Below are 23,695 nucleotides of genomic sequence, written 5' to 3'. Positions count from 1 at the left end.
TCTCCATCCATGCCCACCTGGTTTTATATTGGGTATTGATGTTATGAAGCAAGACAAATATGACATGGCATGACCCCGATCTTGTTAAAGAGCCGATGCAGCAGCTTATTACATATGTGATTGGCTGTGTCCAATCACAGCCGATCACGTGTAAATGTGGAGAGCCAGATTAGTGGCATCTCCTCGCAGGGGAGACCTGTACAGGTAATCAGAGCACAGCATTACAGTGCAGCCTCAGCATTGCTCAGCAGGTGACCACAGTCTGTGCCTATCAGTGACACCAATCAGTGCTGCCTTTCAGTGCCCATCAGTGCCTGCTCATCAGTGCTGCCCATCATTGCATCAGTGTAAAACAGTACTGCTTATCATGTTGAAGAAATGGACTGGATGGCGGCACTCCAATCATGCTATAACTAAGCACCAGCTTGGGTGTGAAATGCGTTAGCTGCCAGTGTCATCATCTCCGCTATGGTATGATCATCCTTCATGTATTTTTGTATCTTTTTTTTCTTCAATAAAGGATTCATTTTTTGGAGTGCCACTATCCACTCCATTTCTTCCACATGCTTCTGTTGAAACCAGGGCGTGCACCTGAATTTCCTTTCTGAGGCTGAACTTTGAATGGAGGCTTTTTGTCCTGGAGCAACACAGTGTCTTGCTAGTACTGCTTATCAGTGCCGCCCATCAGTGCAGCATATTAGTGCCTCCATATTGGTGCCACCTATCAGTGCCAATCAGTGTGGCATATTAATGCCTCCACATTAGTGCTACCTATCAGTGCCCATCAGTGCGGCATATTAGCACCTCCACATCAGTCCCGATAAGTGTGGCATATTAGTGCCTCCACATCAGTGCTACCTAGAAAAACATTGTTTTTTACTTTCTGATATATAACATTCCCAATAAAATCATTTTAGGCCAATTTCTATTCTGCTGCATATTTTTGGTAAAAAAAATTCCAATAAGCGTATTTTGATTTAATATACGCAAAAGTTATCATGTCTACAAACTAGGGGAAAGATTTATGTCATTTTTATTTATTTTAATTTATTTTACTATTAATGGTGGCGATCTGCTATTTTTAGCAGGACTGCGACGTTGCGGCGGACAGATCGGACACCTAACTGACATTTTTGACACTTTTGGGGGGACCAGTGACAATACTACCGTAATCAGTGCTAAAAATATGCACTGTTACTGTAATAATGACACTGGTAGGGAAGGGGTTAACCCAGGGGCGATCATTGGGTTAAGTGTGAGCCTAGGGGGTGTTTTCTAACTGTTAGAGGGGATGGTATTGTGAAATGAACACAGAGACCTGTGTTCCTAAATAGGGAGAACACAGGAGCCCTATATTGATTTCTGAGAGAACAACGGTCTGCCGTGTTACAACGCCAGACTGCCGTTCTCTCTCCAAGGGGAGTGATTGAGGGCGCCTGGTGGCAATTGTGGCTGCTGGCCCCCGTGGTTTGGCTTCCCTGCTTGCGAGTGGGCACATGTCCCCAGGAGCGCTCCTGTGGACAGCCGTACGTGGTAACCTGCTGACCTGCCGCCCTATAGCTGTGGCGGCTGGTTGGCAAGTGGTTAAAAACATTTTTTGGGTGTTTTTTTTTTTTTAGCAAACACTACCAACAGAAAGCTTGAATTGTGTGTGGGGAAAAAAAATGATAAAAATGTAATATAGGTACAGTGTAGCATGACTGCGCAATTGTCATTCAAAGAGGGACAGCGCTGAAACCTGAAAATTGGCCTGGGCAGGAAGGGGATGAAAGTGTCCAGTAGGCAAGTGGTTAAATAAGGCTGATGGAGAGGGAGAGGCATTCTGGAGAGACGGAGTAGGAAGAAAGAGTAAAGAGGGGAGAGTGTGGTCACAGCTCACTCACTTGCACAGTCCCAGCAGCAGCCTCACTGGCTCAGTCAGCGGATTCATGTTTAGGATGTGACTGTTGGATAATGCGGCTGCCTCATGTTTAGGATCCGACTTTAAAGTTTCCAGCGGGCACAGGGAGAGAGGGGCGGAAGGAGGGAGAGCAGATCTATTCTCCCGTTTGTGTAGAGGAGGGGGGGGAAGGGCTGTGCTCTGCAGGGATAGAACACTCTGTGACAGGTTCAGCTCAAATCCCTGTCACAGGACACATCGTCAGCTCGTAGCTGCAGCGGGGGATAGCGGCATTCTTTCACTGCTCCTCCACTCTGTTAACCCCGCTCTGGAGCCACCCGAGCAGTAGCACACCACCAGTTCCAGTACCTGACATGTGCAGCTCCGAGCTGCCAGCACAGCGGCCCATTTACAGGGAATACAGACGGCCCAGGGGGAAATTGCCACCCTGCCCCCCAGCCCAGTCCACCCCTGTGTGTGGGGATAAGATCAGGGCCGCCATCAGGGGGGTAGAGCCGGTACTCCTGTATGGGGCCCCGGCACATAGGGGGGCCCGGACAGCAGGATGATCGGTAGTATGACAGCATACCTCCAAACCTGGGCAGGACTGTCCCGCTTTACAGAGGCTTTGTCCAGCATAATTCTGTTGAAAAATGTTACCTTCTAGCTCAGAAGGACCTGCAGCAGTGGGAACATTTAGAACAGCCAGGGATTGGCTAACAAACCAGCTGGGTGTGCACTATGCAGCCACAATGAGAGACTGCACCTGCCAGATTCATGCTGTGATGTTGGTAATGGGCGGGACTGCTACTCAGACCCGCCCCCTGTGTCAAGCAACACGTGCATAGGGAAGAAGGAGAAGGAAGATATGGCAACCAGCAACAGAAAGGTGTTTTAGAAAGGTAATCATGTGGAAGATGGGGGACCTTTGGGGAAGATAAGGGCAGAGGAGAGGTGTGTGTGTTGCAGAGGTTGAAGCAGCTGGGAAGAGGTGCAGTACAGAGGCATTTACATACATTCGCTACTATGTACAGCTTGGTATGGCACTACTCCCGATTTTTAACATTGGCCTCAATGGGAAATCTTGGTCACCTTGGTATAGCACTACTCCTGATTTTTAACATTTTCCTCAATGGAGAATCCTGGTCACCTTGGTATAGCACTACTCCCAATTTTTAACATTGGCCTCAATGGAGAATCTTGGTCAACTTGGTATGGCACTGCTCCCTGTCTAACATTTGCATCTATGGGAAATCTTGGTCAGCTTAGTATAGCACTACTCCATATCTAGTACTCTCCTGAACCCTGTGCATAATGCACTCCAGAACCCTGCATTCTGTATCTAGCATTCTCCTGAACGTATTCCTGACCCCTGTACTTTGTATGTAAAGCATTCCTTACCCCTGCACTCTGTACGGGGATGGGGTTGTGAATTTGTGGAGGGATTTGGGGGGTTGCACTGTGAGGGGTGATTGGGAGGGATTTCTGCTAGGAAGAGGGATTGGTGGAGGGGGGGATAATATAATTTTGATATTTTCGGTGGAAGGGGGGGGCCTGTCAGGTAGGCTGTATTGGGCCCCGGGATTTCTAGCGGCAGCCCTGGATAAGATAATGCTTAATGTTTAAGATTAATGTTCACCTAGACAAAGGGGGAGTCCTAATTTATGTGCTATTGTACTTTTTCCCCAATGTTTTCTCTTAAAGAGTATTTCTAGGCAAAAGCTTTTTTTTGGCTTTGAATAGAGTGGGGAAAGTTTTTTGTGTTTTTTTTTTTCTTTAAGGCTGATTTTATTTGTACTGGTAAACACTGTTTCCCAGAAAGAAAGGGGAAATCCAAAATGTTAGCACTGTCCCCAGAACAATAGGTGTGGGGAAATCATCTAGTGGGGACATCCTCTACTCTTTGTAAAACTGAAAAATGTGGCTGTACATACACTTTAAATCCAATGTTGTGCTTCTTTATTACCCCCCTTCCCTGTCATCACTAAGCCTTCTTCATTTATGACAAGACAGTTGCCTCTGTTTACTTCATTGAGTAGTTTCTCTGATATAGGCCCTACATCCTACAATATAATCATGAGCCTTTTACAATACAAATCATGAGAATAGAGGCATGTTCTGTGTTAGTTCCTGCACTATTGTTCTAGTGATTACCTTTTTCACAGCTTGGAGGTGACTTTTATTTACTCGGGCAGCACTTGTTCTTTTCCATTGCAGAAGGAGATTTGTTGTTTCAGCAAGTTCCAATGGTGGAAATAGATGGCATGAAATTAGTATCATCAAAAGCCATCCAGAACTACATAGCTGGAAAATACAACCTATATGGAAAGGACCTAAAAGAAAGAGCATTGTAAGTATTCACTGAAAAAAATACATATACACATTTACCATGGCTTGTAACACACTGTGCAAGAAGGATTTTTGCAAAGGCCAGAATCTTTTAGCAAAGGAATTTTATGTACACTGTGTCGAAAGGAGTCCCTCTTTATCATCTCAGAAAGTTGGAAGGTATGGTATCTGCAGTGTGTACTGCTGACTTCAATCAGCATAAATTACAATATTGTCTCTCCTCCTGCTTTGGAGGCAAGCCAGTTTGCATGTGATACACTGTGAGCCCCAGCCTTGATGCAATCCAATGTACTCACCACACTGACTGTGTACATGGTCATGACAAAGTTTGTAATTCTGAAGCGTCTCCCCGCCCCAAAAAAATAAAAAAATGAAATGCAATAAAAGGCTTCTCACTTTATTCTGACTTTCCTGATCCTGGTACTAATTCAGTGACTCAGAAAAGATTGAAGCCACAGTATCAGAAAAACATCTAGACAACAATTTCAGAAGGAGATCACCAATGGTTGTCCTCATGTTTCTGTTTAGGAATGGTTTTATTGTCTAAATTCAAGTAATAACTGATTGTAGCACTCACCCCCACAGGGGCCACTGAATAGATGCCCAGGGTTCTTTTCCCAGTAACTGCCCTACAGCCAGGCACCCAGTCACAACCACTCCTTTGGCTCAATGAACAGCCAAGGGGCATGATTTTCTGATGCTTTATTGCAGAACTTGAACTTCGATGGGTTCAGGGTAACTGTGGGATACTCCAGTAACTCTTAGTGAACTTGAGGACACTAAAGGTTCTCTTAGTAAGGTGAGCAAGGGTTCTTGCTTGCAGCAAATATTGGAACAACCTTTTAAGGAACACTTTAGACAGTGAATTCCCTTTAGGTAGTACTGACTCTATTGCAAAAGCAACAGCAATAATGTGAATAAAAACCCTTGCTTGCAGCAAATAATGGACTTTGTAGTAGCACTTGAGAATATGAAACTTTTTCTTAAGGATCTGAGTCCTTGCATAAGCAGTTAATGTACTAAGATTCTACAGGACACAAGACACAATATCCTATTTGAACACAGCTGACTCTAGCACAAGAGGGATAAAAGCAGCCCACTGTCTCAGGAATCCTAATTGGTAGCCTCCTTACAATATCTTCCAGACATTTTTCAGTGATACCAGACTAGATGCCCAGAAGACAAATCCCTCAATCAGCTTCAGGAACTTTCAGCTAGATAGGCCCTTCAGCTGGCCCAGTTGGGACCTCTAACAGCGGGGCTTTACATGGAGCCGAATGCGGCTTTGATCGGGTCTTCTCTTTGGCGGGCATGGTGGTAGGATGCAGGGCTCACCCGATGGGACGGGAGACCCGGAAGAGCCGTGGATGGCGGCGGGAGGGGTGGGACGTCCCTTCCTGCTCCATGTAATGATAGCCGAGCGGCTTCTCAGCCGCATCGGTTGTCATTACAAGACAGGCGACCATTGGCTATGGACGCCGATACAGGGGTGATGCCTCTACCTGCAGGCATCACTCCGGTACAGCACGTTCCTGGAATATCAGCAATATCGGTAACCTCAGGGGCCGATTCCGATATATCGGGGAAAGTGCATATCGGCCCCCAATATATCAGCATTGCTGATAATCGGTCCATCCCTAGTTTCCGGAGACATAGGCTGCAGAGAAATTGGCTCGGCTAAAGCTTTATTAGTCAGTGGGCCCCGATGGTATTCATCCCAGAGTTCTAAGAGAAATTTGAGATATAGTTGTTGGACCCTTAACGGATCTTTTTAATCAATCTCTTTTAACAGGAGAAGTTTCCCATGACTGGCGGACAGCTAATATTGTACCTATTCACAAGAAGGGCAGCAAGGTAGAAGCTGGCAGTTACAGGCCAGTGAGTTTAACACCGGTTGTAGTCAAGTGAATGGAATCTCTCCTGAAAAAAAGGATCATTGATCACTTAAAAATACACAACTTGCTGGACCCAAAACAGCATGGCTTTACTAAGGGCAGATCATGTCAGACTAATCTGATTTATTTTATTTTTTTTCAAAGCATATCTGGATTTTAGCAAGGCATTTGATATAGTTCCACATAATGATCTAATACAAAAGCTGTACAAACTAGGACTTAACCTTGGGTGGTTCAGTGGATATGCAGTTGGCTAAAGGATAGATACCAGAGTTTGGTTATAAATGGGGTTCACTCAGAACAGAAACCAGTCACTAGTGGTGTACCACAAGACTCTGTACTGGGTCCTGCTCTATTTAATCTATATGTAAGTGATATAACTAAAGGTTTGTTAGGCAAGATATGTCTTTTTGCTGATGATACAAAGGTGTGTAATAGGGTTGATATACCTGGAGGTGTCTGTCACATGGAACATGATTTGGCATTGCTTGAAGATTGGTCAAAGCAGTGTAGACTGCAGTTCCATTTTTCTAAATGTAAAATAATATCACCTAGGGAAAAAATAATCCCTTGAGAGAGTACAACATTGGGGATACAGTGTTGCCCAGCACTACAGCAGAAAAAGATTTGAAGGTACTTATTTCAGATGATTTCAAAATGAGCAAACAGTGTCCCCAGTCAGTGGGAAAAGCAAATAATTCTAGGATGCATCACTATAAGAATCACCACCAGGAGGAAGGAGGTCCCAATTCCCCTATATAGATCTTTAGTGACACCTCATTTAGAATACTGTGTCCAGTTCTAGAGATCTCTTTTACAGAAAGATATTGATACAATAGCACGAGTCCAGAGAAAAATAACAAAAATGGTAAAAAGTCTGGGGGGGATAAAACATATCGAGACCAACTTCAGGAATTTAATATATACACTCTGGAGGAAAGAAGGGAAAAGGGAGACATAATTGAAACCTTTAAACACATCAATGGGGTCAATAAGGTTCAGAAGGGCAGTTTTTTCAATATGAAAGCAAAATCAAGAACAAAGGGACATGATTTAAACTAACTGGAGGAGATGTCAAAACTAATCTGAGAAAGTTTTATTTTACTGAAAGGGTAGTTGATGCTTGGAATAACTTACCAGCAGAGGTAGTGAAACAGTCAACAGTAAATGGCTTTAAACATGCTTGGGACAAACGTAAATCTATACTCAGACAATAAAGTTAACAAAAAAACAAAAAAAAAAACTACTTGGGCTTTTTCTGCTGTCACTTTTCTATGTTAAACTGTATTACCCTATGATCTGCTTTTGTTTGTGCCTGATTTTATTATACTGTACATGTATTGATGTTCCACAGAACCTGTGGCCAGATATACTAAAGGGAGGAGTAAATCTAAGCATTTTTTAATCAGTTTAGATCATTGTTTTTCAACCTTTTTTCTATCAAGGCACCCTTTAAAATTCCACACAATCTCAAGGCACCCCTGTCTAAAATTTAAAAAACCAAACTCATAGTTTCGCATAATGTGGCAACATTCACATGCGTAGGACAGCCACAATTAGTGGTGATTTGTTCTTCTTATTGAACAAAATTCATCACATGTTGCACATTTACACCAAAGATATATTCATTCATTTGTCAGAACTATTTTTGCACAGAATTTTTTTTCTTTTCCAATAATTTTTATTAAAAATGTATATATCAAATTCAAAGATTGTTTACATAGGACGGGTATTTCAGTATACCAAAAGATACATCAAGATACTAGAAGTATAGACATAATGATACTTTCCAACAAATATACCTGTTATATTTCTTAGCTCTATGAGCTGCATCATGATAAACAACAAGAAAAAATAATAACAAAAGAGTTGGCATATTCTAGGGTCCCTTTCGCTCCTTTACACTCAATGATGAGGAAGGGGAGGGAACCACAACAGCATTACCATGTGGTTAATATCAATAACGTTATGTGATATAAGATGAGTGGGGGCGAAGGGACTAAGCAAAAAATCCAAGTTGTAATTAGGATATGTTTGAGTCCCCATAATGAGTCACTTCCAACGATATACCATATAATGTATAACCCACTGGTTACTCAAAAAAAAAAAAAGCAAGGAGAGGAAAGAAAAGCCAGTAAAAAAGGAAAGAAACAAAAAGGGGAAAGGAGGGTAAGATAAAGGGAGATGTGATGATCCATAAGGCTTCAGACAGATATTTAATCCAAGATTCCCATACCTTTTCAAAGATGGCCTGCTTATCAAGTAATATCGCTGAAAGGCGTTCATTTATCATTATTCATGACAACGTATTTTTCACCAGGTTTAAGGGGATAATGGGTGCCTTTCAAGATATAGCTACTGATATCCTGGATGCTGTAAAGATGAATGCTACAAGTTTCCCTATGTGTCCAGATACTCCCCCCATTCGGCATCCTAGTAGCACTTGCTGTGGTGATTTTATCAAATTCACCTGGGTTAGTAAATAAATAAAATTATAGATGCGAATTCAAAATTACCTGACATTTGGACATGTCCACCATATGTGGTACTGTGCCTTCTATTCCACATCCCCAAAAACAGAGGGAGAACCTGGGACACATGCCACCACTCTCACCGGAACCATGTACCATTGTGGCAAAACTTTGTAGTTTGCCTCAATCAATAAAGTATTAATGTATGATTTTTTGAGGCATATTGTACTATTTCACACCATTCGTCAACTTCAAGCATTTTCTCTACATCTTGTTCCCATTTATTTATAGAAAACCATTTTTCCGACATAGAGGGCAAAATGCTATACATTTTTGAAATATGGCCGGTATCCACATTGAAAGACCTACATAGATATTCTATTGAGATGGAAGTGGTTAGATCATTTGTACGCTGTAGGGTTGTCAAAAAATGCATGATCTGAGAGTAGTGTTAAATTTCCAAGATAGGAAGTCAGTATTTTTCTAGTTGGATGTTTTTCGATAAGATACCCTTCTGATCGCACACATCAGCAATACGTATCAAGTCCTTGTCTGTTCACCAGGCGAATATATGGTACAGTATTTTTTTTAAACTGCACATGGCACTGTGATTCTGTATTTAGCCCACAAAAAACTGCCCCCACTTTCCACTTTGAAAGGGTCCATTGGTTGCATTTGTCTCCCAGATCAAAAGTTACCAATCCTAACGTGGATATGATCTGGATAAGGTTTTATGAAACATTGATTGTTATGTTAGATACATCATCATTAGCTTATATTTGATTGTAAAGTTTACAGCTTTTTTCATTCACTTTGATTTAAACTTCGTAACATTTTATCTACCGTTTGTGGAATATATAGTAGATTTATTCAAAATAAATGTCTGGTCAAATTTAAGAGATTTTTTTTTGTATTTAGTACTGTATATGGCAGTAGTGAATAGTGGAATACTTATAGAGGGTTCAGTTAGTGATAATTGCTAAGTATCTTTTTTTTTTCCAGCATTGACATGTATGTTGATGGAAACAGTGACCTAATGACACTGATGCTATCAATGCCCTTCATAAAAGAAGAGGAAAAGCAGAAGCAAAGGGATCTTATTAAACAAAGAGCTTTGAATCGATATTTTCCAGTTTTTGATAAAGTATGATTATTTATTTAACAATGTTCTCTAATGATAATATGTAGAATTGGATGTCTAACTATGATGTATAAGAAAATTGGATAAAACTGTCACTTTGCAAAGTTCTGATCGCTGCACACTGCCTGCACCATGTGTGTTCAAGGTGTCAAGTCTAAACACTCCCATCTTAGCATACCAAACATAGAACCTGCTGATCATGAATGCTTAAAGGACTGCAGCATATAAAGAGGAAAATGCCAGAAGTGCTGCATGATTTCAATTTTATTCCTTTATTTGGGGGTGGAGCACTGGCACGCTAAAGTCAGTTTTGTCCCCTACCCAAACGTAAATGAAGGGTTTTCTCCTAGCTTGTCTTGGGTCAAGCACCATCCAACTATTTATTCACAGAATTTCCCTTGGTAAGCTTCTCTCCCAAGCTGCTTTGTGCCTTTAGAAGTTTGATGGTGACATAAGCATTATGGCTTTGGGTATCCTACAAACCCAGGAGCCCATCCAGTGAGATGGAGTGTGTTGCAAGACCTTTAGAGGATCCAAAACTATGCAAAAAGCTAAAGCTGGCCACACACTAGTAGAATCTATTTTGATATTTTTCCTTGTAAGAATATTCCTTTGATTTTCGAATCAATATGTGGGTCAGATAATTTGTTTTCAACCAAAATGACAAGATAATTTGAAGAAGCAGGATGGAAATTTTTTTCTTGAAGAATTTACAACAGTGTATTTTTTTTTTCAGGAAAACCAACTAATTCCAAAATCAAATGTTAAAATGGGGGGGATTAGCAGTACACTGCTCTTTCCAATTAAAGGCTGTGCAGGGGTTTGTGCCAGGACGAGTCTGATCATTGAAGGAGAACAGGCTGAAGGAGAGTTCACAGCATAGCTAGAGAACTGACCACTGTGTGTTCTCCTGCTTAGTGTGGTCAGTTTTGAATAGGAAAGCAGAAGGATTGGCAAGAACACCAGGGATATCACACAAAGGAAGTAATACAAAGAGAACAGGACGCTTTTTCATACAAGCATATAGTACAGAAGGCACATATCAGGAATATGAAAGGGTTGGGTTTACATACTCTTTAAGTGAATCTCTTGAGACCCCCCATGTCACTGAAACTAGTGTCCACATTGAACAATTTTCCCTCTATCCCTGTTCTTGTGACAACCCACTTTAAATTTTGGTGATTACAGTAAATGGGACAAATGGGGAGGGTGAAACTCCCTAATAAGGGAAAAGGCAGCAATAAAAACCTGACAGATGTCATCCCTCTCCACTCTATCCAAAGCAAAAAAATGTAAAGCTGTCTGACAAGTAAAAAAAAAATATATTACTTTTAAATAAATGTATTCCTATTTAAGCCCTTGTTAACCCTTAGTTTTCCATATTCAGCCCTAAATAAATTATTATTCTCTTCTTCCTTATACTTTCTATCCACAGTGATAGTACAGTAACTATTTTTTTTTTTTTAACTAAAACTGATCAAAATAAAAATAAAGAACTTTTATTTGGTTTTCCCAAATTTTTTTGATTATAGGCTGCAGTAAAATAAAATAATATTTGTTTTCATCATAAGAAGCCTTGTTTGTGTAAAAAAAAAAAAAAGAAAATGGAAGAAATATAAAATTGCGCATGTCCATAGGTGATGTACATGTGTGAGTGCTGAAGTGGTTAATAATTAGTTGAGTAAGGATTTGTGTTTAAGGGTCCATTCACATTGGGGGCAGAAAAAAATGGCAAAACCTCTGGCAGAAAAAGCGGCTGAAAAAAATGCCCATATTGGCACCCTACCACAGGAACTTATTTGTTACAGACGTTATATTGATGATATTTTTATGGTATGGGAAGGAGACATGGCAGATCTGCAAACATTTATGGATAGGTTGAATAGTAACACCAAAAATATCACTTTAACATGGAATTTGGAGAAGGAAAAGATTGCCTTTCTCGATCTTGAGATTTATAAACACGAAGGCGCCTTGAGAACAAGGAATTTTTTCAAACCTACTGATAGGAATGCATTTATCCCCTTGGATAGTTGTCACCACCAGATGTGGCTTTGCAACATTCCAAGGGGACAATTCACTAGATTAAGACGCAATTGCGCTTCGGATAGTGACTATCAAGTACAATCAAAGGTTTTGGAAAAGCGTTTTCTTGAGAAAGGATACAAAAAGGACCCCATTAGAAAAGAATTGGAGGATGTGGGAAGGAGTAACCGCGATACTCTCCTGAATGGAGACAAAATTAATCCAGTGGATCCAGGTTACAGAATAATTTTTGATTACAATATACACTACAAAAAAGTAGAACGTATTGTTAAAAAGTATTGGCCTATCCTTAAAGAGGACAAAATTCTAGGACCCCATCTGACAGAATTCCCTAAGTTTATCTACCGGAAGGCCCCTTCACTGCGAGATAAAATCGCGCCTGGGGTTGTTGACCCACCTCGTATCAGGGAGAATCATATTTTTTCTTTTCTTTCTGGCACCTATACATGTGGGAAATGTGCTACCTGTAAGAGCTGCAAGAAGAACCTAAAGAAACGAAAAGAATTTGTAGCTACTGCTACTAATAAATCATATAACATCAAAAATCTGATCACCTGTAAAACGCAAGGGGTGGTGTACATGTTACAGTGTGAATGCCGCCTTCAGTACATAGGACGTACCTCTCGTGCTTTACACGTCAGGGTGGGCGAGCATATCACTAATATCCGTAAAGGTTTAGAAACGCATAGTGTCTCAAGACATTTTAAAAAATTCCATCCAAAAAATCCCAGTGGGTTGCAATTCTGGGGAATAGAGAGAGTCCACCCACACTGGAGAGGTGGGAATTTTATTAGACAGTTGAGTCAACGGGAGTCTTATTGGATTTTTGAATGTAAAGTTTTAACGCCATTAGGACTCAATGTTGAGTTTGATCTCAACTGTTTTATTTCTGACCGATGAGATATTTTTTGCCTTTTTAATGTTCCCATATTCTTATATTTTATATTTTATAGGGAATATATTTATTGCTTTGTTCTTTGTCTTTTATAGTATTCACATTGCGGTTTATATTTTGTAATTTTAATAATTTTATGTGCATTATTGTGTATATGTCACTTATTGTTCACATTTATGATTAGGCAATGCTCAGATACGCCATCTAGTGGAGAGTTGAGATTTAGCCGGAGTCACAATGACGATTACCACCCATTGAATCCTTTGGATTATGGGAAGATGTATTATTTTAAATTTGGGCATAGTATATTTATTAAATTGTATTTAATGTATTTCCACAAGCTGGTTCTTGTGGAAAGTTTTTAAATTGCCCGTACACACTGCATATAAGAATACAGGCTGGTCCTGGCTTAAGGGTCATGCAGTGTTTACTTCCTGCCCTTAGTTTACATCACTTCCTGTGTACATCACTTCCTGTGTACATCACTTCCTGTGTACATCACTTCCTGTTTCCTGTTTCCATTTGGAATCATACTGATTAGTTAATTGAAGACAGGAGGTGGGCAGATCATATTGTCATAAAAGACGGGTCCGCAGTATGGTACGTGACCCTTGCTGAAGAAGTCCCGCTTATTTTCACGGACGTAACGCGTACGAGGGATGTCACGTGACCCGCGGCCGCCTCTCACTCTTCCGGGTTGGTGGACCTGATGCACGCCTGCTTGCAAACTCTGCAGATATGCGCTGTTATTTTCTTCAAAAATGTGAGTTGTTTTCTTATATGGATTAAAGAGTGCTTGATTGCATACAGAGAGCATTAGATCGTTTTTTCTTGTCTCCTACACATATTGGTAACATTGTTTGAGGAGCTGACAGTGCATCGGAGGTGTAATCATTTACTACGCTTAAGGAAGAAAGTGTGAGGATGCTTTGATTTTGAGATGAAATGCTGGTTGACCCTGTAGGGTCTCTTTGTTAAGGTGAGCGGCAGTGTGAACAGGTGGTGGGATTGCATGAGCACTCGTGGAGACAAGCACCTTATGGAATTGCCCTAGGACCACTTTACACTGGAGACTTTTATCTGTTTATATGGACACCTATTAACACTGGGACTCTGCATGATTTTAGAATTTTACCACTAGGATTGCGCTGCACTATTTTTCTATTATGTATTCAGAAGGTGTTTTGGAGATATTGCCCTTGAGTGCTTAGCTGCTGGTCCATTTATTAGTGGTGTGTACAAGAGTCCAGCGCTGAATATTTCTTTTTATTTGATTCTGTTTACAATCTTCCTTTATTCAGCTGCAGGACATGGATATATTTCAGTTTTTAGAACAAAGGGAAGTGAAGGTGAATGAAGTATTCTCTAATGTTCCCGTACCCCGTAAAGATCCAGAGGATCTAGGTTTTTTGTTTAAAAAACTTGGACATTTGTTCGAGAAAAACATAAAAATCTGGTGGGACATATTAACATTTGAATACTATTTATCTGCAAAAATTATTCCCAGACGTCTTAGGTGGGATGTCCCTCCTAATGACGGTCTGTTGGATCAAGTTTCCCTCAAAGAATGGGGGGAATTTTTTATTTCCAAAGGTTTAGAACTTTTAAGTTTTCTATTAATCCGCAAACGTAAGAAAAAAGATATGGTTGAATTACAAATTAAAGAAATAAAGGACAAACTAGAGCTTAAAAAGGATCATTCTGATTTTCAGAGACTTTCTAAAGATTTGAAAATTAAAATGGAAAAATGGGATAGGGACATTCAAGAGAAAAAAAAAAAAAAAAAAAAAAAAAAAAAAGAAAAGTAAATATCAGAGAGATCTGACCGATTTTGGTTCCAATGATATTTTTAAATGGCAACAGTCCTTCTTGGAACCCTCATCTTCCAATATGGAAGGGGGGGGAAATGAAGAAATGGAAGCCTCCTCTTCTTCTAATAATATAAATGTAGAAAGGTCCCAGGGGTCTATACATCAAATTGTAACACCTCTGCCTCAACGTTCCCAGGTTTTCCATCAAAGAGGGAAGAAGGGAAAAAATAGGAGAGGACGGGGTAGGGGACATGACTATGGCCCCCCCTCGTTCTCTACATATGCCCCAATCCCTGACCCACCACCTCCACATAGAGATACCAATCAGTGGCAGATGGTTAGGGGAAGAGGAAGAGGGAGGGGAAGGGGTCGAGGAAACTATCACCCTTACCCAGCGAAGAGAGAAGGAGTTGATCTTTCAAGTAATAGATTTGCTCCTCTTCGAGATTATCAAGAGAATCAAGGGTACTCCAATCCGACCGCTTCTTCCTCTTCTTTTTTAGGGGGAGGGTCCCCTTGGAGGGGACCACAGACTCAGCTCCCCCCACGAGCATTCAGAACCCCGCAACAGGAACACCCCTGGAGAGGGAACCATCCTCAGTCAGGCAAACGAAAAAATCGAGAGGATGCAGGGGAGGACGAAAAGTCAAAAAAACAGAGACCTCGGTAGGAGCTGGAGTCTTTAACCTTAGCGGGATCCCACTCACAGAAGATGAGATGAGGGTTCTGGATAAGGGTTTGAAATTCGCCCCCATCAGAAATCTTAACAAATTTCAGACGTATATTAATATTCAAAAATTTACACGACAGTTGAATATTAAGAAATATTTCCTCTCCAATCCGATTACAAAAAATGCATCTTCTGATACAATTAATCAGTCTAATCTAAGGAATAGATCTACCTTTAACCCTCCAGGCCAAGATATAAAACATTTAGAAGTGTTCCGCAACATGGTCTGTGGGGACTTAGAGAAATTAAATGTGAAAAGAGTATCAGATCCCCAGTACATAAAAAGAGGGATTCAGTCACTTGAAAATAGGAGTGACATTGTAATTCGGCCTGCCGATAAGGGAGGAGGTTTGGTAGTCCTTAGTGGAACCTATTACAGAGGGGAAATGCTGAGACTCCTGGGTGACAGGAGCACTTATCAGATCCTGCCCCATGATCCCATGTTGGAGTTTAAGGATGAATTGCACTCTCTAGTGACAAAAGGAGAAAGAAAAGGGGTATTGAGTCATAAAGAGGCTTTGTATCTTAATCCCCTTTTTTGTAGAAGACCAATTATCTATTGTCTCCCTAAGATTCATAAAAGTACAGATAACCCCCCTGGCCGCCCAATCGTGAATGGAATAGACTCCATTTCTTCAAGATTGGGCCAGTATATTGATTACTATCTACAGCCAGTTGTGAGGGAAACAAGATCCTTTCTGAGAGACACTAAGCATATGATCCAACTCCTGAATGATTTGCCGTGTTCCAATGATAGTGTATTAATTACAGCAGACGTTGGGTCTTTATACACTATCATTGGACATGAGGACGCTTTAGCAGCAGTCAAATGGTCCCTAGCCACTTCAACTCTGACTAATAAACACAAAAGATTCCTATACAGAAGTTTGAACTTCTGTTTAAACAGGAATTATTTCTGGTACGACCATCGCTACTACCTCCAAACAAGGGGAGTAGCGATGGGGGCCAAGTTTGCTCCCAGTGTGGCCAATCTTTTCATGGCCCACTGGGAGGAAGAGGCTGTATTTGGCACCCTACCACAGGAACTTATTTGTTACAGACGTTATATTGATGATATTTTTATGGTATGGGAAGGAGACATGGCAGATCTGCAAACATTTATGGATAGGTTGAATAGTAACACCAAAAATATCACTTTAACATGGAATTTGGAGAAGGAAAAGATTGCCTTTCTCGATCTTGAGATTTATAAACACGAAGGCGCCTTGAGAACAAGGAATTTTTTCAAACCTACTGATAGGAATGCATTTATCCCCTTGGATAGTTGTCACCACCAGATGTGGCTTTGCAACATTCCAAGGGGACAATTCACTAGATTAAGACGCAATTGCGCTTCGGATAGTGACTATCAAGTACAATCAAAGGTTTTGGAAAAGCGTTTTCTTGAGAAAGGATACAAAAAGGACCCCATTAGAAAAGAATTGGAGGATGTGGGAAGGAGTAACCGCGATACTCTCCTGAATGGAGACAAAATTAATCCAGTGGATCCAGGTTACAGAATAATTTTTGATTACAATATACACTACAAAAAAGTAGAACGTATTGTTAAAAAGTATTGGCCTATCCTTAAAGAGGACAAAATTCTAGGACCCCATCTGACAGAATTCCCTAAGTTTATCTACCGGAAGGCCCCTTCACTGCGAGATAAAATCGCGCCTGGGGTTGTTGACCCACCTCGTATCAGGGAGAATCATATTTTTTCTTTTCTTTCTGGCACCTATACATGTGGGAAATGTGCTACCTGTAAGAGCTGCAAGAAGAACCTAAAGAAACGAAAAGAATTTGTAGCTACTGCTACTAATAAATCATATAACATCAAAAATCTGATCACCTGTAAAACGCAAGGGGTGGTGTACATGTTACAGTGTGAATGCCGCCTTCAGTACATAGGACGTACCTCTCGTGCTTTACACGTCAGGGTGGGCGAGCATATCACTAATATCCGTAAAGGTTTAGAAACGCATAGTGTCTCAAGACATTTTAAAAAATTCCATCAAAAAAATCCCAGTGGGTTGCAATTCTGGGGAATAGAGAGAGTCCACCCACACTGGAGAGGTGGGAATTTTATTAGACAGTTGAGTCAACGGGAGTCTTATTGGATTTTTGAATGTAAAGTTTTAACGCCATTAGGACTCAATGTTGAGTTTGATCTCAACTGTTTTATTTCTGACCGATGAGATATTTTTTGCCTTTTTAATGTTCCCATATTCTTATATTTTATATTTTATAGGGAATATATCTATTGCTTTGTTCTTTGTCTTTTATAGTATTCACATTGCGGTTTATATTTTGTAATTTTAATAATTTTATGTGCATTATTGTGTATATGTCACTTATTGTTCACATTTATGATTAGGCAATGCTCAGATACGCCATCTAGTGGAGAGTTGAGATTTAGCCGGAGTCACAATGACGATTACCACCCATTGAATCCTTTGGATTATGGGAAGATGTATTATTTTAAATTTGGGCATAGTATATTTATTAAATTGTATTTAATGTATTTCCACAAGCTGGTTCTTGTGGAAAGTTTTTAAATTGCCCGTACACACTGCATATAAGAATACAGGCTGGTCCTGGCTTAAGGGTCATGCAGTGTTTACTTCCTGCCCTTAGTTTACATCACTTCCTGTGTACATCACTTCCTGTGTACATCACTTCCTGTGTACATCACTTCCTGTGTACATCACTTCCTGTTTCCTGTTTCCATTTGGAATCATACTGATTAGTTAATTGAAGACAGGAGGTGGGCAGATCATATTGTCATAAAAGACGGGTCCGCAGTATGGTACGTGACCCTTGCTGAAGAAGTCCCGCTTATTTTCACGGACATAACGCGTACGAGGGATGTCACGTGACCCGCGGCCGCCTCTCACTCTTCCGGGTTGGTGGACCTGATGCACGCCTGCTTGCAAACTCTGCAGATATGCGCTGTTATTTTCTTCAAAAATGTGAGTTGTTTTCTTATATGGATTAAAGAGTGCTTGATTGCATACAGAGAGCATTAGATCGTTTTTTCTTGTCTCCTACACATATTGGTAACATTGTTTGAGGAGCTGACAGTGCATCGGAGGTGTAATCATTTACTACGCTTAAGGAAGAAAGTGTGAGGATGCTTTGATTTTGAGATGAAATGCTGGTTGACCCTGTAGGGTCTCTTTGTTAAGGTGAGCGGCAGTGTGAACAGGTGGTGGGATTGCATGAGCACTCGTGGAGACAAGCACCTTATGGAATTGCCCTAGGACCACTTTACACTGGAGACTTTTATCTGTTTATATGGACACCTATTAACACTGGGACTCTGCATGATTTTAGAATTTTACCACTAGGATTGCGCTGCACTATTTTTCTATTACATATTGCAGAAGAGTTTATGCGTGTTTATGGGCATATGCTATTATATGCGTTTTTTCCCGAAAACTTTCCCTCTGCTCATTTTTCAATGTACATGTGAAAAAGCTGAATGCCCATAAATGCTGCGTTTATGAGCGTCAAGCATTTTTTCTGCCTAAAAGCTCCTCTAAAAAATGCTCTTGTGATGGTTTTTTTTCAGCCTATAAACACTCCTCTGCAAATATGCCTCTAAATGTCCCAATGTGCATGAACATAATAGGCTAACATAGAGTTGTTTATACAGGTTGAGTAAAAAAAAATACCAAATGCCTGTATAAGCAGCTTTTTTTTATGCCCAGTGTACACAGACCCTATAGTTTAAAATATAAACCCAAAAAAAAGTATATTTTTTCTGACCTTTTATGTTTGTATTTAACATTTTTATTGTGTGGTTCATCTACACTTTTAGGCTTTGAAAAACCAGGAATACTTAGTTGGAAACAAGTTGAGTTTTGCAGATGTGAGTCTTTTGGAAACCATTTTAGCAGTGGAAGAGGTACATCCCACACTCCTGCAGGACTTTCCTAATTTACAGGTAAGCAAACTACATAAATGACATGGATGTTTATGCCATTTGTATTAAACTCGTGCAAATGGACTGTAACAGTTGTTGGTAAACTTGGCCTGAATAATTTTAATTTCTGATGGATGCTTGACCATATAGATTTATCATAGGCGTGCACAGCCTATTGCATGTGTGTATATATATATATATATATATATAATATACATACAGAGTTGTATAAAGTACTCGAAACCCATACTTGAGTAAAAGTACAAGTACTCGATCAAAAAGTGACTTGAGTAGAAGTACTTAAGTATTCAACATTTTTTGTACTTAAGTATTGCAAGTAGTTTTTTTAAAAATTTTGCTACTCAAGTACTGAAAGTAAAAGTACAAGTACTGTGTTATGTAGTTATTAAAGAAAGAAGTCAAAAGTTTGAACATCATATTGTTTTTTATTATTTCAAATGCAGCTTTTATTTATACATACAGTAGCTTTTATTTTTGTATGCGCTGATAATACACGTTTTGAGCTTCATGAAACCTGCCATCTACTGTTCTGGCAGTGTTAATTTTTATAATTGTAACGAGTAACTATGCAGCACAAAAAAAATATTGGAGTAGAAGTATTGAAATCATTGAAAAAATGTAGTGAAGTAAAAGTGGAAGTAGGAAAAAAAAATTCTACTCTAGGAAAGTACAGATACCGCCTTTCGGTACTTAAGTACAGTAGTGAAGTAGTTCTACTTAGTTACTATACATCTCTGCATATATATATATATATATATATATATATATATATATATATATATATATACTGACAGTGTCAGAAGAACAGTGGACGGGTCAGTAGGGCAGAGATTGGTTTCAGTAGGGCAGTGGACAGTGTTAGTAGTTTTTATTTTTATTTTATGTTTTTATATTTTTTACAATTTTTTTTAAATTATTTTTTATTTTTTAACTATTTTTTTAGGAGCCCTGTTAGGGGCTTTGGTGAAATATCAGGGATCTAAACAGGGGGAATCTGTGTCACAGGGGTAATTAGGTGCACATCTGGCACACCCTGTGCGCACTCCTATGAGATTTATATTACATACATATAGATGACACTACGAATAGGTTAATGAGGTAGTAAAATGCATTGGGTTTGCAGGGTCAGATGGATCTGCTTATGCATGAGTCATTAAAATAAATGTAGATGAAGTTTTTAATTGGGGAATTGCTGAAATAGGTGTTATGTCCTGTTATACCCTGGGAACAGTAATAATGGCTGTGCAGTGACATAGTTACCCAGGTACTATAATTGCTGCTGGTAATTTTGCAAACCGTTATGAAATAAACTGGTAGAAAAGAGTTTGCATACAGTAAAATATTTCTCATTTGCTCCAATTTTTTTTTGTTATTATTAATTACTAATATACTACATGACTTTCACAGCTGGATCTCAACGCCTTATAGAAAAATAGCATTGTGTTCTATGCTTTCAGTGGTCTTTTAACACATTTTTTTAAATATTAACTTTGTGTTAAAAATGTTTTTTATTTCTATACATTATTTGTGGTGATGTCATCCTATGATAACTTCTTAAGTATACAAGCGATGAGTTTTTATATGTTGTAATACTTTCTTCTTCTTTAGATTTTTAAAGGAAGAATGAGTGCACTACCAACGATTAAGAAGTTCCTGGAGCCAGGCAGTCAAAAAAAGCCTGTTGCTGATGACACATATGTAAACACCGTAAAGAGAGTTTTGTGCTTGTGATATCGACAAGAAATCTTGGTACTGTCTTAATAAAAAAAATATGATTTGATGGATATATGTGAACAAACTGAAGTTTTCATTGTACTAGTCTATATTTTTCAGAGTTTTGAATAAAACTGATTATGAAATACTTTACTCACTTTACTCTCTTTTCTGTTTTTAAAACATTTATCCTTGGAATTGAAAAAACAAAAATATTCAGTAATTTTTCTCTTTTGAGAACGGCTATGTTTAGATGTTTGGCAAAGTTGCTGAGCCTTTGAAAAGCAGTCTTCCATCAGATTGATTTTCAGAGGCATTACCGGTTTTTGGGGAGTCACTATGTTGCCTCCTCATCACCTGTGCAGACCATAACAGATGAACACGTTTTTGGATTAAAGCATTCTATGATATGCAAGCTGTCATTTATATAGAGTCACTGTCTGCTAATTCTACTAAGACTGTAAGTATAGCTATCTCACCAAAACTGGATCAGTTATAGTTATCACACTTTCAGTGCTTGGACTGCAGAAGCAGAACAGTCAAAAAATCTTTTAAGGCACCAGCCAAAAATTATCTATAGCTATGGAGTACTCTGTGAAATGTGATATCATCTGGATATACAGCAGCTTGTCATACAAGCCTGTACGTGCCTGCAAGCTAATCACAGCATCTTAGAGCCTACAAGACAGCAATATTCCAGTGTTTTTCTAATGGCACTGGGTTACACAAGTCATTTTGTGCATTATACATGTATACAGCAGAAGCTGCCTGCATTCCCACATGCCATTTTAAATTCTGATTATAATACCTAACATAACAATTGAGACAGAAAGCAGTCTGTGCTCCCTAAACAGACACAGGGTTAAGCAGTTGAAGCATTTCTCAGAGATTGCCAATTGACTCTTTCATTGTTGGCACAATGATACAGCAAAACATTACATTTTCTGTAGAAACTAAAAAAAAAAGGACGAACCAGAATTCTTTTCAGAACGGGAACTAAGCAGACAAAGTCAACCCTTGCTTTAACCAACTTGGAAGGTTGAAAAGAAATTAGGCTGATAAAAAAGAACTGCTGGTTAATGGTAATATTTTATAGTCCTAAATATTTTGATTCCCTTTCATCCCTTTTTAAACCATTTATGAGGTACTGCAACTAGAGGGCTCCAATTAATTGCTAGCTATGAGAGTTAACAAAGACTGCCTTAAAGGATAGGTTCATCTTTTGTAACATGTTATACCCATATATAGGGTGTGACATGTTACTGTGCAGTCCCTGCAGCTTCCCCGATCCACCATTGTGACAGTGGGTGGGGGATCATTTACCCCCACCCTCTGCCACAATTTTAAAACAGCATGGTCATGCAGGGATCTGCCCACGTGGCCACCCCGCATGAGCAATCTGCTGATCGCAGGTGCAGTGCTCTGTTGGCTTTATAGAAAAAAAAAAAATTCACATTTACGTACCTGCAAAAAAATGTACATTTATTTATTTATTTATTTTTAACCTGAACTTAGCCTTTAAAGTGATTGTAAAGTCTAATTTTTTTCCTATAAAAAAACAAACATTTTATACTTTGGATTTGCACAGGGCAGCCCATTTCCTCCTCTTCCCGGGTCCCTCTTAGCTGCTCCTGGCCCCTCCCTCCTGTGGAGTGCCCCCACAGCGAGGAGCTTGCTATGGAGGCACCCAAGCTGAGTCACAGCTCTCTGTGTCCATTCAGACATGGAGCCCAACCCGGCCCCACCCACTCTCTCTCCTGATTGGCTAACTGACTCTGATTAACAGCAGCGGCAGCCAATGTCACCGGTGCTGTGTTTCAACCAATCAGGAGGGAGGACATCGCTGGACAGAGAGGAACCTCAGGTGTTAGGGGGGCAGAGGGGGGCTGCTGCACACAGAAGGATTTTTATCTTAATACAAAGAATGCATTAAGACAGTGGTCCTCAACTCCGGTCCTCAGGGCCCACTAACAGGCCAGATTTTAAGTATTACCTTGGGGAGATGCAGACTAGAGTACAGCAATCACTGAGCAGCAAATGATATCACCTGGGATGCATTTCAGTTATCCTGCAAACCTGGCCTGTTAGTGGGCCCAGGGTTGAGGACCACTGCATTAAGATAAAAAACCTTCTGACTTTACAACTCCTTTAAATTTATTAACCTCTTAAAGCAGTATGACACTGAAGAGTCACAGGAAGAATTAAAGGGATTTGATAAGCTTAATCTAGAGGGATACAGTTTAGTACTATACACAAAGACAAAGGCAGAAGTGAAAATCACACAACATCATAAATCGAAAGCCTAGTGCACAGTAGCAGTTTTTTTTTAATTCAACTCAGCGGGCAGAACTGAAGAGCTTGGAAGGAGTCGCTGTACTTACTATCTGATGTTAGTACAGCGATCTTCCCCGCTGAGTTATTGTGTACTGACAAGGGGACTGACCCCCATTAGAACACACCGGTCAGTGCTCTCAGCCCATGTAGACCTTTTTTGGTCATGCCCCTTCGACAGAAGCCAGACTTTTGGTGGGCTTGTGATGGACCGGCTGCCATTCACACGGGCTGAATGTCAGCTGGTTTCTATTGAACCGCCCAATACTGCCTGATATACTTAAGTCTCTACAATCAAGATATTTCACTCTGGGGGTGGAGAGCGCACGCATCCACCCCCTACCTGGAAGAAGCAGAAAACATACATGTACGTGATCTGGTACGGGGGGGGGGGGCGCTATGCCACAGTATATCTGCGGCAGGCAATCCCAAAGTGGTTAGGTAAGATTAAAAAAAGTGAAATGCACACTGCTGTTCCTGAACCC

At 40.0% G+C, this 23,695-nt stretch overlaps 1 protein-coding gene across 1 annotated transcript in view; it reads left to right on the top strand.

Annotated features, from left to right (window-relative positions):
• LOC309550518 (uncharacterized protein) overlaps positions 1–20,912 on the top strand; it is a 257,449-nt gene extending 236,537 nt beyond the window's left edge. The window contains exons 11-14 of the mRNA XM_082250880.1: positions 4,097–4,229; positions 9,597–9,738; positions 19,041–19,166; positions 20,775–20,912. Of these exons, the coding sequence (XP_082107006.1) occupies positions 4,097–4,229; positions 9,597–9,738; positions 19,041–19,166; positions 20,775–20,897 (524 nt within the window). The 3' untranslated portion in view covers positions 20,898–20,912. The remainder of the gene's footprint in view (positions 1–4,096; positions 4,230–9,596; positions 9,739–19,040; positions 19,167–20,774) is intronic.
• Positions 20,913–23,695: the final 2,783 nt, after the last annotated feature.

Source organism: Pelophylax lessonae (genome assembly GCF_965119305.1).
Source record: "Pelophylax lessonae genome assembly, chromosome: 3".
In the NCBI taxonomy this organism is placed as follows: Eukaryota; Metazoa; Chordata; class Amphibia; order Anura; family Ranidae; genus Pelophylax; species Pelophylax lessonae.
This window is presented reverse-complemented; position numbering and strand designations above follow the sequence as displayed.